The sequence below is a fragment of the Elephantulus edwardii genome, unplaced genomic scaffold, assembly GCF_000299155.1.
Source record: "Elephantulus edwardii isolate Elephantulus edwardi_28Jun2011 unplaced genomic scaffold, EleEdw1.0 scaffold00192, whole genome shotgun sequence".
NCBI classification, from domain to species: Eukaryota; Metazoa; Chordata; class Mammalia; order Macroscelidea; family Macroscelididae; genus Elephantulus; species Elephantulus edwardii.
Window position 1 is genome coordinate 1,147,326 of NW_006399942.1, and position 13,724 is coordinate 1,161,049.

At 35.8% G+C, this 13,724-nt stretch overlaps 1 protein-coding gene across 2 annotated transcripts in view; it reads right to left on the bottom strand.

Moving 5' to 3' along the window:
• UGT2A2 (UDP glucuronosyltransferase 2 family, polypeptide A2) overlaps positions 1-13,724 on the bottom strand; it is a 133,189-nt gene that overhangs the window by 96,502 nt on the left and 22,963 nt on the right. Inside the window, exon 3 of one of the 2 annotated variants that reach the window (XM_006896816.1) lies at positions 8,939-9,568. In XM_006896816.1, coding sequence (XP_006896878.1) covers positions 8,939-9,568 — 630 coding nt within the window. Of the gene's footprint in view, positions 1-8,938; positions 9,671-13,724 lie in introns of those variants that run through there. The other variant, XM_006896817.1, reaches the window with a different exon arrangement.

A 13,724-nucleotide genomic window follows, 5' to 3' on the forward strand; every position in this document is an offset into this window, starting at 1 on the left:
GCATATAGATTTAAAAGGTACAGAGATAGAATGTGTTGTGCCCAAGAGATTAAGAGAAACATGCCACTGGATTATAAGGGAGATCAATTATTTGCTTTGCAGCGGGGGGTGTCCCAGCAACACAGCAGGATTCATAATGATGCTGCCAATTGGTCCAGTGGTGAGAATCTTTGTATCCTTGATGTTGAACTTAGTCTATATTGAAGATTGCAGTTCTTGTTTTTCTGTGCTTCAGGTCCTCCTCAGTTTCAGCAAGCAGGGTTGTGTCAGCTACATAATGCAGATTGTTTATGGATCTTCCTACAATCCTGATGCCACATTCCTCCTCATAAAGCTCAGACTCCTGGATGCTCTATTCTGTATATAGATTGAAAAGATGTGGTGACAGAATATATCCATGGTGTACACCCTTCCTGGTTTTGAAACATGCAGTGCCTCCTTGTTCTGTTTAGATAACTGCCTCCTGGATCAAGTATAGGTTTCAAATAAACACAATTAAATGCTCTGGGATTCCCAGTCTTTTCAGAGTTAGTGACAGTTAACAAACTACAACAATAAACAAAGGTTTTAAAAAGATATGTACAAGATATTACAAAAATGTAGGCAAACAATGAATGTGAAAATTAGTAAATATAATTTAAAACAAAAATTTTTTTCTTATTTAAGAATAAGAAGCAAAAAAAAATATTTGCTAAAGTAAGTGTGGAATAGAAACACAAGAAAGAGTCTGCAATAGAAATGCATGCACAATTTAGTCATGCAACATTCCCCTAAACTTTAAATGTACCTGTTTTATAGAAAAATACTTGAAAATCAACTCCTGAAGCAATTTGTACGAATTTTGTAAGTCAACCAGTGTAAAGTAAATTAAAAAAATAAAGTAAACCTACAAAAAAGAAGATGTGTTCTCCATGAGATGAAGCTGGCAGAAATATCAAATATAGTGGCAAAATATGTTAACAAGCTGAATATGAGAATACATACCTAAACTGGCATTCGTACAAGGGATCTTTGGAATCACCAGGCTTGAAAAAAAAATGGATTTACTTCCATTGCTATCAAATTAGAGTTGACTCAGCTGACCTTCCAGCATATTTTTGGAGGTAGTAAGTCACTTAGGAGGAGATAACCTATTTATTTCCTGAGGAGTAGCAGTTGGATTTACTGGTAAACAGACATCTAAAAGAAATACATTGGGTAGTATTGTGTTGTTACTGAGTACCATTGAAGAGGAACAGACCCATAGTTGACCTTCCAGCCAGTTTTCAGAGGCAGTGATTTATATGTGTATTTGTAGGCACTTTGGAGAATAGGTTTGCTTATGCATAGAGGCTATTTATTACACATAAGGTACACAGTTCGAATCTACCAGATGCTCCCCAGGAAAAGGATGGACAATCTTTTCACATGTGATTATCTACCTCTGAAAACCCACCAGAAGGTCAGTCAGCTATAGGCCAGGTTCAACTCTTTGGTATACAGCAAGAACAAGTACATATTGGCTAGTTTGTGTGTGTGTGTGTGTGTACACATATGTGCACACATAGGCGAGAAAGTAGAAAAGAAATTATGTTGTAGAAAACTTAGGCAAAAATAAAAAAGCAAACAAATTAAATGGCAAACATTTTTATATCATTGAAAAGAACTAGTGTGGGAGCATTTGGATGCGAACGGGCAAGGTAGAATGACAGGGTCTCACAATTTGGAAGTGGAGAGAGTGAGTAAAGGAAATGAGAAAACTCTGGTGGGGATCTGAACAGACATGGTAATGATAGTCATAGTTCAATGGTGATTAATTTTATAAAACACAGTGAAAAATGAATGATTGTATGAAACACAATGTAAATGAATGATAGTGTAAAACACAATGTACACGAACTTTGTAAGCAAAGCAACATAAAATTAAAAAAATTTAAAAACCTTACTAGTTAAAAATCTTATGATTTACTTTCACTGTTACAAATTAATAACATTTCTCAGAACTTTATAGAAATAAAGAGAATCTATCTTGACTTTAGCACAATGTGTAAGGAAAATAGTCTCTTCCCTCTGAATTCATACCAAATATTAGCTCCATGCACTAAGCATCAGTGGAAATCTAGTCCTCAAAATATGGGTTTTGACCCAATCCTCACTTTCCTATATCTCCATCCTGTTGCCAGTCACAGCTCTTTGTATGACATTTCTTTTCTTTTAGCCACCTGGGGCTCGGTCAGAATTCTCAAGTCTAAAGAACAGCGGTCTCCTGACTAAGAAAGGTCCACTCATGTTCTACAAGTTGGAATAATTCACAAGACACTGCAATCATCTGACATACTGTTTATAAATTAGGGATGTTTACTCTTCTGAACATAAATTATGTTTTGTTATGTGCTGTGGAGTCACTAATGACTCATTGTGACCCTATGTAAAAGAGCCCTGAAACCTGCTCTATCCTGTGCCAACTTTACTGTCTCCTGCACATATAACCTCAATACCCCAGTCACTATATCATTCCATCTCATTGATGGTCTCCTTCTCTTTCTCCATCCCTTCACCCTTCCGAGCCCGATGCCCCTCTCCAAGGACCAGTCCCTCCTTGCAACATGCTGAAAGTAAGTCAGATGAGGCCTTAGAATTACAGACTCAGAAATAGACATGACGTACTCTCTGAACTGATTGTTTCCACTAGTTTACTGAGTCTGATAATTTTCTGGAATAACTTCAAGAAAGTGCACAAGAAAAAAATTCTCATGATTCAGATTCCAAAAAGTATACAAATGAGATAAGGTCTAGAAGATACCAAATGTGGTTTTACTCATAAAGAAAACTTCGTATTAAACCAGTCTACATAGATACTATCACACTACTTCTATCTTCTTTGTAGGATTAGCATTTCAGCTTGTCTTTATACTTCTGCATTATTGCTTCTTGGCCTTTTGGCTAAGATGAAGTATACTTCTGAATGGTGTTTTTCTCATTTATTTCCCCACATCAAACTGAAAGATGTCTATTGTAATAAAAACTTCACAGAAACTCAACATGAATTATTAAATTTCCAGTGTTCAAAAATAATACTACTGGGACAAATCTACAACAATGAATGAATGGAAATCCAAAGCCTCTGTAAATTTTCACTGAAATTAATAACAAATTTAAGTTAAAAAAATAATAATAAAAAAATAATACCGCAGCACAAAAGGCACATGCCTCATTAGTGTATAGTTATGCTGTATGTTGCTAATAGTTTTAAAATGTAATTGCAAATGAAAGATAAAATTTATTTTGGCAGTTATTCTGAACAATATACCTCAATTTGAAATACAATATGTGTGATGGATATGAGTTGTTCAAATATGCCTAGTAATCTAAGGAGCATAAAGGGTCTAAGTATATATTCAATTTCTCAAAAGATTGGATTTTTGTAATGATAATATTATCCTGTAAAGATTAGAAGTTAGGAATTTTAATCTGTGTTTTTAAATTCTTTTTTTACTGGTTAGATAATCTATAATAGCTTCCTTTCAGGAGGGCTTAGTACACCCTACAGATAATTTCCTTCCTGGAGATATTAATTTCCTATTTTCTATATACAGAATTCATTGGTAATGTACTAAGTTCTTTGCATTTTAGTAGTTTCTGTGGATCTTAGTGTAAATAGTATTCAAAATAAATCTATTTTTTATCATTCATATAGCAAATATTAATTTATGATGTAAACATGTCTCCTAAATTGTTCAGTGAAATCACTAACCTCAATTTAGTGATTAAAAATTTAATGTTATTTGTCCAAGATCACACAACTAATAAGTAGAATTTGAACCATGTCTGCTCTCTAAAACTTAACACATTCTTCTTGAAATTCCTTCTTTAAAAGTATATCTTATTTAGCAAAATAAGAAAAATGTATCTAGATAGTGATTATTATCACAGAATCTATTTTTAAATCTCTCCCGAATAACTTATGTGATAGGGTGGGAGAAAAATGTGGTCAAAACTAATAATCATAAAATGTCTAGACTTACTAATCTAATAGAGACTGGTAGAAACTTCAAGACAGAACACTACAGGGCCTCCACAAGAAAAAGACTGATAACCCAATAGCAAAATGAGCAAAAGACACAAGAAGACTTTTTACAAAGGAAGATATTCAAATGGCAAACACATAAAGAAATGCTCAAATTCACTGGCAATAATAGAGGTGAAAATAAAAACTACAATGAAATGTCATCTCAGTAACAATAACAAAGCTTAACAGGACAGCAAGTAATAAATGTTGAAGAGGATACGGAAAGTCTGCAGCTCTCATGCACCCACTGGTGTGATGGTAAAACGGTACCACCATTCTGGACAGCATTTTGGCATTTCCTCAAAAAGCTAAACATAGAAATCCCATATGTACCAGCTATTCCATTGTTAAGAATATAACACATAAAAATTAGAACTGAGACATGAAGAGAAATATATTACAGCTCTGTTCATAGCAGGGCTATTCACAATAATAAGGATATAGAAATAGTTAAAATATCAACAAACAAATAGATTGAGAAATTATGGTATGTTCAAAGAATTATGTAGGATTAAGTAACAACAATTTCATAAAATACCACATAACCTGGGAGAGTCTACAGAGCACCATGCTGAGTGAATTAACACAGTCTCATAGGACAAATGTTGCACAAGACCGTTATTGTAGAAATAGAAATATAACTATTAAGATGTGTATAAATGTCCCAAAGGGTAAGGAAGTGGGAAACAGAGAAGGTGGGAAATCACTAGGAGAGTAGAGTTTAGTGAGCAGATGTGGGGAGAAGGAATAGGAGAGGTTCAATGGGGTCACAAATACTCTGGGGCCTACGCAAAAAAAATACTGATAACCCAATTACAAAATGGGCAAAAGGCATGGAAAGAATTTTTCACAGAGGACGATATTAAAATGGCCAGCAGACACAGGAAGAAATGCTCAAAATCACTGACAACAAGAGAGATGCAAATCAAAACCACAATGAGATAACATCTCACTCCAGTAGCAGTGGCAAAGTTTGACAGGACAACCAGCAATAAATGTTGAAGAGGATGCAGCAAGATAGGAACACTTATATATTGTTGGTGGGATTGTACAATGGTACAACCACTCTGGAAGGCAGTTTGGCACTTCCTCAAAAAGCTGGACGTAGAAATTCCGTATGACCCAGCTATTCCATTGCTTGGAATATTACACAAGAAAATGAGAACTGAGGCCTAAACAGAGACTTGTACACCAATATTCATAGTAGCATTATTCACCATTGCAAGGACATAAAAACAGCCCAGATGTCCAACCACAATTGATTGGATTGAGAAATTATAGTACATTTACATGTTGGAATACAACAAAGAACACAAGAACAAGGATTTTGTAAATTACTACCTAACTTGGGAAGGACTGGAGAGTATTAACTCAGTCCCATTAGGACAAAGATTGTAAAAAAACATTATTGTAGAATGAGTATGAAGATAAAAGAAGGGGAGAGGCGGGAAGCAGAAGATTGAGGATGAGTGGGGGGTTGTTAATTATAGGGTCGTACAATTTGATGGGGTGTGTGTGAAGGAAATGGGAAAGATCAGGTGTGAAAACAATGTATTCTAACTTTGTGAATAAACCAGTATTTTTCTTTTTTTAAGACAGGGTAAGAGTAGACATTGTTGTTGTTGTTATGTGCCGTCTAGTCGCTTGCGACTCACAGCGACCCTATGTACAACAGCCCTAAACCCTGCTCTATCCTGTGCCAATCTCATTGCTTCTGACACATCCATCCTGATTACCCCAGTCACTGACTCAATCAACCTCAAAGAGGGTCTTCCCCTCCTGCGCCGTCCCTCCACTCTGCCCAGCACGATGTCCCTCTCCAAAGACCTGTCTCTTCTTACAACATGTCCAAAGTATGTCAGGCGAAGCCCCAGAATCCTTGCCTTCAAGGAGCAGCCTGGTTTAACCCTCTCTAGGATGAATCTATTTGTTTTCTTGGCAGTCCATGGTACATTCAGTACTCTTCTCCAGCACCACAGCTCAAAGGCATCAACTCTCCTTCTATCCTCCGTAGTCATTGTCCAACTCTCTGATGCATAACAAGTGATTGGAAAAACCATGGCCTGCATCAGGCGCACCTTACTCTCCAGAGAGACACCGTTGCTATTGAGTACTTTAGAGAGGTCCCTAACCGCAGACTTTCCCATCGCAATACGTTTTTTTATTTCCTGGCTACTGGTGCCAAGGGTGTTGACTGTGGAGGCGAGCAAACTGAAGCTATGACCAATCTCAATCTCTTTGCCATCCATCCTGATGCTACCGATTGATCCAGTGGTGAGAATTTTTGTCTTCTTAACATTGAGCCTCAGTCCATATTGAAGGCTGCAGTCCTTGACCCTCTGTAGTAAGTGCATGAGGTCCTCCTCAGTTTCAGCGAACAAGGCTGTGTCATCTCCATAACGCAGATTGTTGATAGATCGTCCACCAATCCTAACGCCACACTTCTCCTCATAGAGACCCGCCTCTCGGATAATCTGCTCTGCATACAGGTTGAAAAGGTATGGAGACAGGACACATCCCTGGCGTACACCCTTCCCAATTTTGAAACATGCAGTGTTTCCCTGCTCTGTTCTGACGACGGCCGCTTGGTCTAAGTATAGTTTTTGCATTAGCACGATTAAATGTTCTGGGATTCCCATACTTCTCAGAGTCAGCCACAGTTTGTTATGATCCACGCAGTCAAATGCCTTTGCATAATCAATGAAACACAGGTAGACATTCTTCTGGTATTCTCTGCTTTCAGCTAAGATCCATGTAACTTCAGCAACAATATCCCTAGTATCACGACCCCTTCTAAACCCAGCCTGGACTTCTGGCAGCTCTCTGCTCATGTGCTGTTCCAGTCGTTTTTGGATAATCTTCAGTACAATCTTGCTTGCATGTGAAATCAATGTTATTGTTCTGTAGTTTCCACACTCAGTTGGGTCGCCCTTCTTTGGGATGGGAACAAATATAGACCTCTTCCAGTCAGTTGGCCAAGTGGTTGTTCTTCAGATTTCTTGGCACAATTTGGTTAGCACATCCACGGCAGCATCTGTTAGCTGAAAGATGTCAATTGGTATACCATCTATTCCGGGGGCCTTATTTTTTGCTATTTCCTTCAAAGCAGCTTGAACTTCTGCCTCCATCGGAAAATCAAAAGGCCGAACTCGTTCAGCATTTCTTAAGCTCAAAAACTGAAGAACAAATTCAAACCTCGTCTTGCTACAACCAAGGATGCTTTAGGCAGAACGTTAAATGATCCAGGAGGTATCAAAAGAAGATGGAAGGAATATACTGAGTCATTGTATCGAAAGGAATTGGCAGATACAGAAGAATTTAATGAAATAGCATTTGAGCCAGAGCCTATGGTAATGAAATAATAGACATAGATCAATAATTAACTTTTAAAAATACAATGTAAATGGAAGATTGTATGAAACACAATGTACATGAATAAAACACAATCTATTTGAATTCTTTTGTGCAAATGAGTAAAAAAGTACTGTCATTCTTAAGTAAACCCCAAGCCTAGAACCAAAGCTAACTAACTCCATGGTTCAAATTTCAGTCAAAATAGCAAGTCTCCAATATGAATAAAAACAACAGGGTGTTAAGTACACTAAAGGAAAAAAAAGTAGCAGTTAACTTTTTAATTGTTAGTGATGGGGAAAATTGGAAGAATATTCTAATGAGAAAGAGAGAAATAAGATACAGAATTTACACTTACAAAGTGTAAGACTAATGTCAAGTGACATTAATAATATTCGTCAACTAAAGCTGACGAACATTTGCACTTGTTCTTTTTCTATTGAAATGCTTTTCCTTCTCAGGTTGAATTGTTTATAATCCTTATTTCCCTCAAGTCAACAGTCAAATATAACATTTTCAGTAGAGATGTACCCTGGTAACTATATGTAGACTTATTCTCTCAAAACTCTCTATTCTCATTTTACAATGCAGGATATATCACAGCCTAACATCTTACATATTTTACAAATTTATTTTAATTATTGTGTATACTATTTTACTAGAATATAAGTTTCATGAGAGTAAAGTAGCTATTTTGATCTGTTTTCTTACCACTGTGTTACTAGCAACCAGGATGATAACAGATGCTGAGAGTTCATAAATACTTTCAAACAAATGAAGTATGACAGAAAGAAAAAGGGGAGACGGGTGGAAGGAGGGATGAAACAACAATAACAGAAGATACAAGAAAAAAATGGAAAAGTAGGAAGCAGACATTTAAAGGTAAAATGGGAAGCAATAAAAACAACCAACCACAACTGGCCTTACCAGGTCATTTTTTTTTCAGCCTCATAAATAATTTGAAAAGTAAGGATAGGAAGTTTTGTCAAAAGTAAAATGATTGTGACTGTGAAATACTGTGCAAACTTAGAGAAAACAAACAACTTAGAGAAACTTAAAGATAGAAATAATAAAAGAAAGGCTATAGTATAAGCTTAGGTTTTCTAGTGTCAAATACTGTATCTTTCAATGGTTTCTAAAGAAAAATGGTCAAGAACAAACAAAGTGGGACTGGAATAAGGTAAATTATTTACCACCTCAAATACCTGCCAACGTTTTCTAAGTGTGATGTGGTAGAACTTTTGCAGATAACATAATTTATGTTTAAATATTACATACATATATATAATACTACTGAAGTAGTATTATATAGAAAAATTTAGATTAAGACATTATCACTCACACACTACTATTACTATTTCTTTTTTAAATAATTCATCAAGAGAAAAAATGTCAAGGAACTGTTAAAAGGAAGCAAAATAAGTATAATTATTTCAAGTTAGTGAACACAGTTGGATGAAAATAGTTTACTGTATCAATAAGAAGAACAAATATCAGGCACCCTGAGTTATTAACAAGAAATAGATTGTGGAGACTTACCTAGAATTTTGCTGTAGTATGAATTCCATTCTCCCCAATAAGACTGAAAAATATAATCTTGCAGAGAATAAGATAAGGTGTTTTTAACCCTTTCACCAAAGGTCATTTGGTCAGTGAGTTCTGATAAGGCTGCTGGTACATAGGAGGCTGGTGCTGGGATTTTTCCGCAGTGTCTTTCCACTGTTGAAGCTGGAGAGAATCTCAAGGTGTAAATAAATGGAATGCCTAATTTCAGAGCAACCAGATCACCACAGATTGTTACTGGGTCTGCTACTAACACATCAAAGCCACCTTTCTGAAGTCTTGTCATTAACCTGGAATTGTTTAGCACTCCCTCACAGATTTGTAAATTAATTCGAAAGAAGGTATCTAAGAGTTTTCCTAGTTCTTTGTAGAACTTCCAGAGTGTGAGTGGAGTTGGTCTGTGATTTATCCACAACATTATCATATGTTCAATCAGTTCATCTATATTACTCTTCTTGTAGGAAGTAGGAATCACCTCAAAATTCACAGATGGGTCCGGGTTGGAGTTTATGAACAGAGTTTCTGAGGAAGCCAGTACAGTCACACTGTGATTTCTTTGAATCAGCTCTTCCAGAATGATCTTAATATTCAACCAGTGGCTACCATCTGTAGGCCAAATTAGCACATTTCCACTTAGAACGATTTCAGTCAGTATCAAATTATAAAGCTGTAGCTGCAAAAACTTCATAGTCATGGTGATATTCAAGATGAAAATTGTCCTAGAGTAAATTTTTTAAGATAAAAAAAGTTTTGAAAGTTCATAGAGGTAGATATTTTTTTTTCAGATAAAGAAATATGTAATGTGATAATTATAGTTATTTATAGGTCAGCTGATCTCTAGGTAAAAGAAAAACAACAAGAAGACCCTTTTGTCAAGTCAGAACCAACTCAAAATTGACCCTTCAACAGGTTTTCAGATGCTGAAATCACTGGGGAAGAGATCATCCATCTTTCTCCAATGAAACAGCTGGTAGATTTTAATCACCTGATTTTGGGTTGACAGAACAACCTTCTTCTTATCAGAGGTCCCAAGGAAAACAAAATAAGTCCTCTTTTCAGGTGCATTAATAGCTTTATTCAACAGAAATGAAATATAGTTTTATTTCAAATGGGTAAGATCCAGGTAGATAATAAACTTCATATTTATGCATTCTGATGATTATTGTAACATAACTTTTTTCAATGTAAAGGTAAGAATTTTCCCTTATGCCTATGTTGTCAAAAATTGTGATACCTTCAATTTAGATGTCTTAATTTATAAACCTTTTTAAATCCTTTTAACAATATAGTGCAGCAGAAAATACTTGATCTATATTCCATGAATCATGAAAATGATGCTGAGTACCCATACTCCAAAATGTATGGAAAAGTTGTACAGAACCGTAAGAGAATATGACCCAGTTCTGGTTTTCTGTAGTATGATCTCTTAGCTCAGTTGTACATCTTAGGAACTTATAATTCACAAGCACCAATATCATGAAAATGTTCTTATGGCTTATGTTAGGAAGAAAAGAATAAATAAAAGCTAGCACTTGTGTTTTAGGTCAATTGGACTGTGGGGTAAAAATTTAAAGGAGGATATTTTTCTAACTTGGTAAAGTAACAGAATCATCGTCTTCTACCCCTTAACAGGGAATTCTTTCACTTTCATCTTCAGATAGCAATCAAGACTATATGGCCTTGTACCCTAAGGAATCAGATTTTTGTGTAGAGTTAAAAATTGGGTCATGTTAAATGGACTCTGACAGTCTCATATCCATAAATTGACATCTTACAATTTGGTAACTCTGAGGTTACCCAATCATTTCCCCTAGACCTAGACTCTCAGCCTATTTTTTTTTAATCTCTAAAGGAGATGATGAAGGTAACTTATTTTATGGATTAATAATAATATATGTAAAGGTGCTTTGCAAACCACTTGTTTAAAGCAACAGTTTAGCAATATTAATAGTAGAGTAAATTAGTTCAATAACTAGTCAATGAATCAGTATAATTTACAAAATGGCTTTCTAAACATGGATTTAGCAATAAGAGCTGAGATTCTAGTGAATCTCAAACAAAAGTGACTTTATGAAGATGTTATTTTAAAGTTAAAATCATTAGAGGCTATTATGAATAAGGATATACATCAGAAAGCTGGACGATGACTAAGGATGAAAGAAGAATCGATGCCTTTGAGTTGTGGTGCTGGAGAAGAGTCTTGAACATACCATGGACTGCCGAGAAAACAAATAGGTCTGTCTTGGAGAGGGTGAAACCAAGTTTCTACTCAGAGGCTAGAATTTTAAAGCTCTTTCTTATACATTTTGGGCATATGGCCAGGAGGGACCAATCCTTGAAGAACGATATCATGCTCAGAAGGGTGGAGGGACATTGCAGAAGAGGAAGACCCCAGATAAGATGGATTGATACAGTAACTAGGGCAATGGGGGTAGGTGCTTCAGAGTCAGTGATACTGGCTCAGGACAGAACAGGCTTCAGAGCTATTATACATATGGTCACTAGGAGTCACAGGCCGTTTTACAGCACATGAACTACAACAACATGGATAAGCATAACAGGAAATTTTGATGCTTTGAATTGTGTTGTTGGAGAAAACTACTGAATATTCCATGCATTGCCAAAAGAACAACAAAAAGGTCTTGAAGAAAATGCAAAAAGGATGTTCATGGGAAGTAAGGATAGAGAAACTTGTCTCACATACCCTGAGCATGTTAGGAGAAGTCAGTCCTTGGAAAGGGACATCATGCTTGGAAAGTTGGAGGATCACTGAAAGAGAAGACCTTCAACAAGAAGAATTGACACAGTGACTCTAACAAGTACACCAGAATTGATGATGATAATACAGGATAGTGCAAGGTTTAGATCCAGTTTTCAGAGTTGCTATGAGTTACAGTCAACTTGATGGCACCTAATAACAACAATGAAAATAGCAAACAGAGTGGTTAAAGGATAGAGAACAGGAATTAAGGATGGAAATGAAGAAGTGGATTGGGAGAAGAGAACTGTCCTGAGAATCTCCAGGACTGAATGGTATTGAATATACACTATGGACTGCCAAAGAACAAACAAATATGCTTCCGAGGAAGTGCAAGCAGGGTGCTCCCTAGAGACAAGGATGATGACATTTTGCTGTCAGGAGGGGCCCAGGCTTAGGAAAAAGACCAAAACCCAAACAAAAAAACCTCACAGACACATTATGTTGGGAAAGCTAGGAGGTCAGCAAAAGAAAGGAAGACTCTAAATGAAACAGCTTGACACAGTGACTGCAAAAATGGGCTTGACCATGACAGAGATCATGCTGGCAGGACAGGATAAGACAAGGTTCAGATCTGTTGCTCAAAGCATCACTATTTGTGTTAATCAATTTGATGCACACAACGACAACAACCTTATCTAAAATGCTTCCCAATGATATTATACCAGTAGCTGTCATCTGACATGTGCATTATTATGAGAAGAAAGAAAAAAAAGCCACCAGAAGGAGATTGAAAGATTCTTAAAATGGAGATTCATTAAAATTTTAATAAGTAGAAAGTAAGAAGAAATAGAATAAGAGAAGAAAGCTAAAAAAAAAAAAGATTGGAAAGAAAGAAAAAAAAATTCAAACGCTCAATGCCAAAAGGATTGTTCTCCAGAGAAAGGACTGTAATAGCTATAATAGTTTTTTTCTTTTTATCTCTCTCAAGATAACCATGAGCAGTCAAACATCATGGGTACATGCACACTCAAATGTGCTTCATTCCTCACTTTTGTTTAGTCAGTACCTACTTCAGGCAAGTCACAGATTATCCTGATGATTCTTTTTAAAGATATGTTGCCTTTCCTACTTAATATGCAAATATATTTACAAAAAAGACTATTTTTATCCTATGTGGCATTTGGTTTTAGAGGTTGTTTAGTTTTCTGTGTGCTTTTTAATTTAGTCAAAGTGTAAGACATTATTTGTAATCATAGGCAATATTAACATATTAATAATATATTCCCTGGAATTAAAATGCTTAGTATTGTCTTCATTATATAAGGTCATAACTTTGATTGCTGTTTTTGTTATTAGTATGAATATAAAAATTAAATTTACCTGCTTCAATTTTAAACAAAATTATTTGAAATCTGTGGAAACTTTTTTCTTATTTTCTGTTAGAGGTTGACTTATGAAGTTCTCTGATGTTAGGCCAGAAAGAAATCCTCTTGCAATTTGGTTAAGAAAACAAAGTCACAAGGTAACAAATGCCTTAAGGAATAGCAAGTTACCTAGTGACAGCTTAGCCCAATTAAACTCCATCTAGTGTTTGTTTGTTGTTTTTGGTTTTTGTTTTGTTTTTATTTTTTTTTTTAAATAAGAGAAGTAGAATAGCAAACTGTAAAACTACATGAGTTAAAAAGAAAGGACAATTCCAACAGAGTTTAACCCTACTACATTTTAATATCTACTACATTCCAATTGGAACTTCTAAATGATACCTTCCCCCCTTCTCTAAAACTCGAAAATAAGATATCAGAAAGATTTTTATTTGAAAACCAGTTTCTCATACTTTCTCTCTTGTAGCTGACCCTGCAGTCAGTTTTCACAGACTATAAATCAAATGGTACAAGAATGCCTGTTAGGGGAGCTTTGGTGGCCTAGTGGCAAGGAGCTGCAACTACAATCCCAGAGGCGAATGGTTCAAATCCACCAGATGCTCTGCCGGGGAAGGAGGGACAATCTCCTCCTGTACCCAGTCAGATCTGATTTGACGGTACACGCACACAAAAATAATAA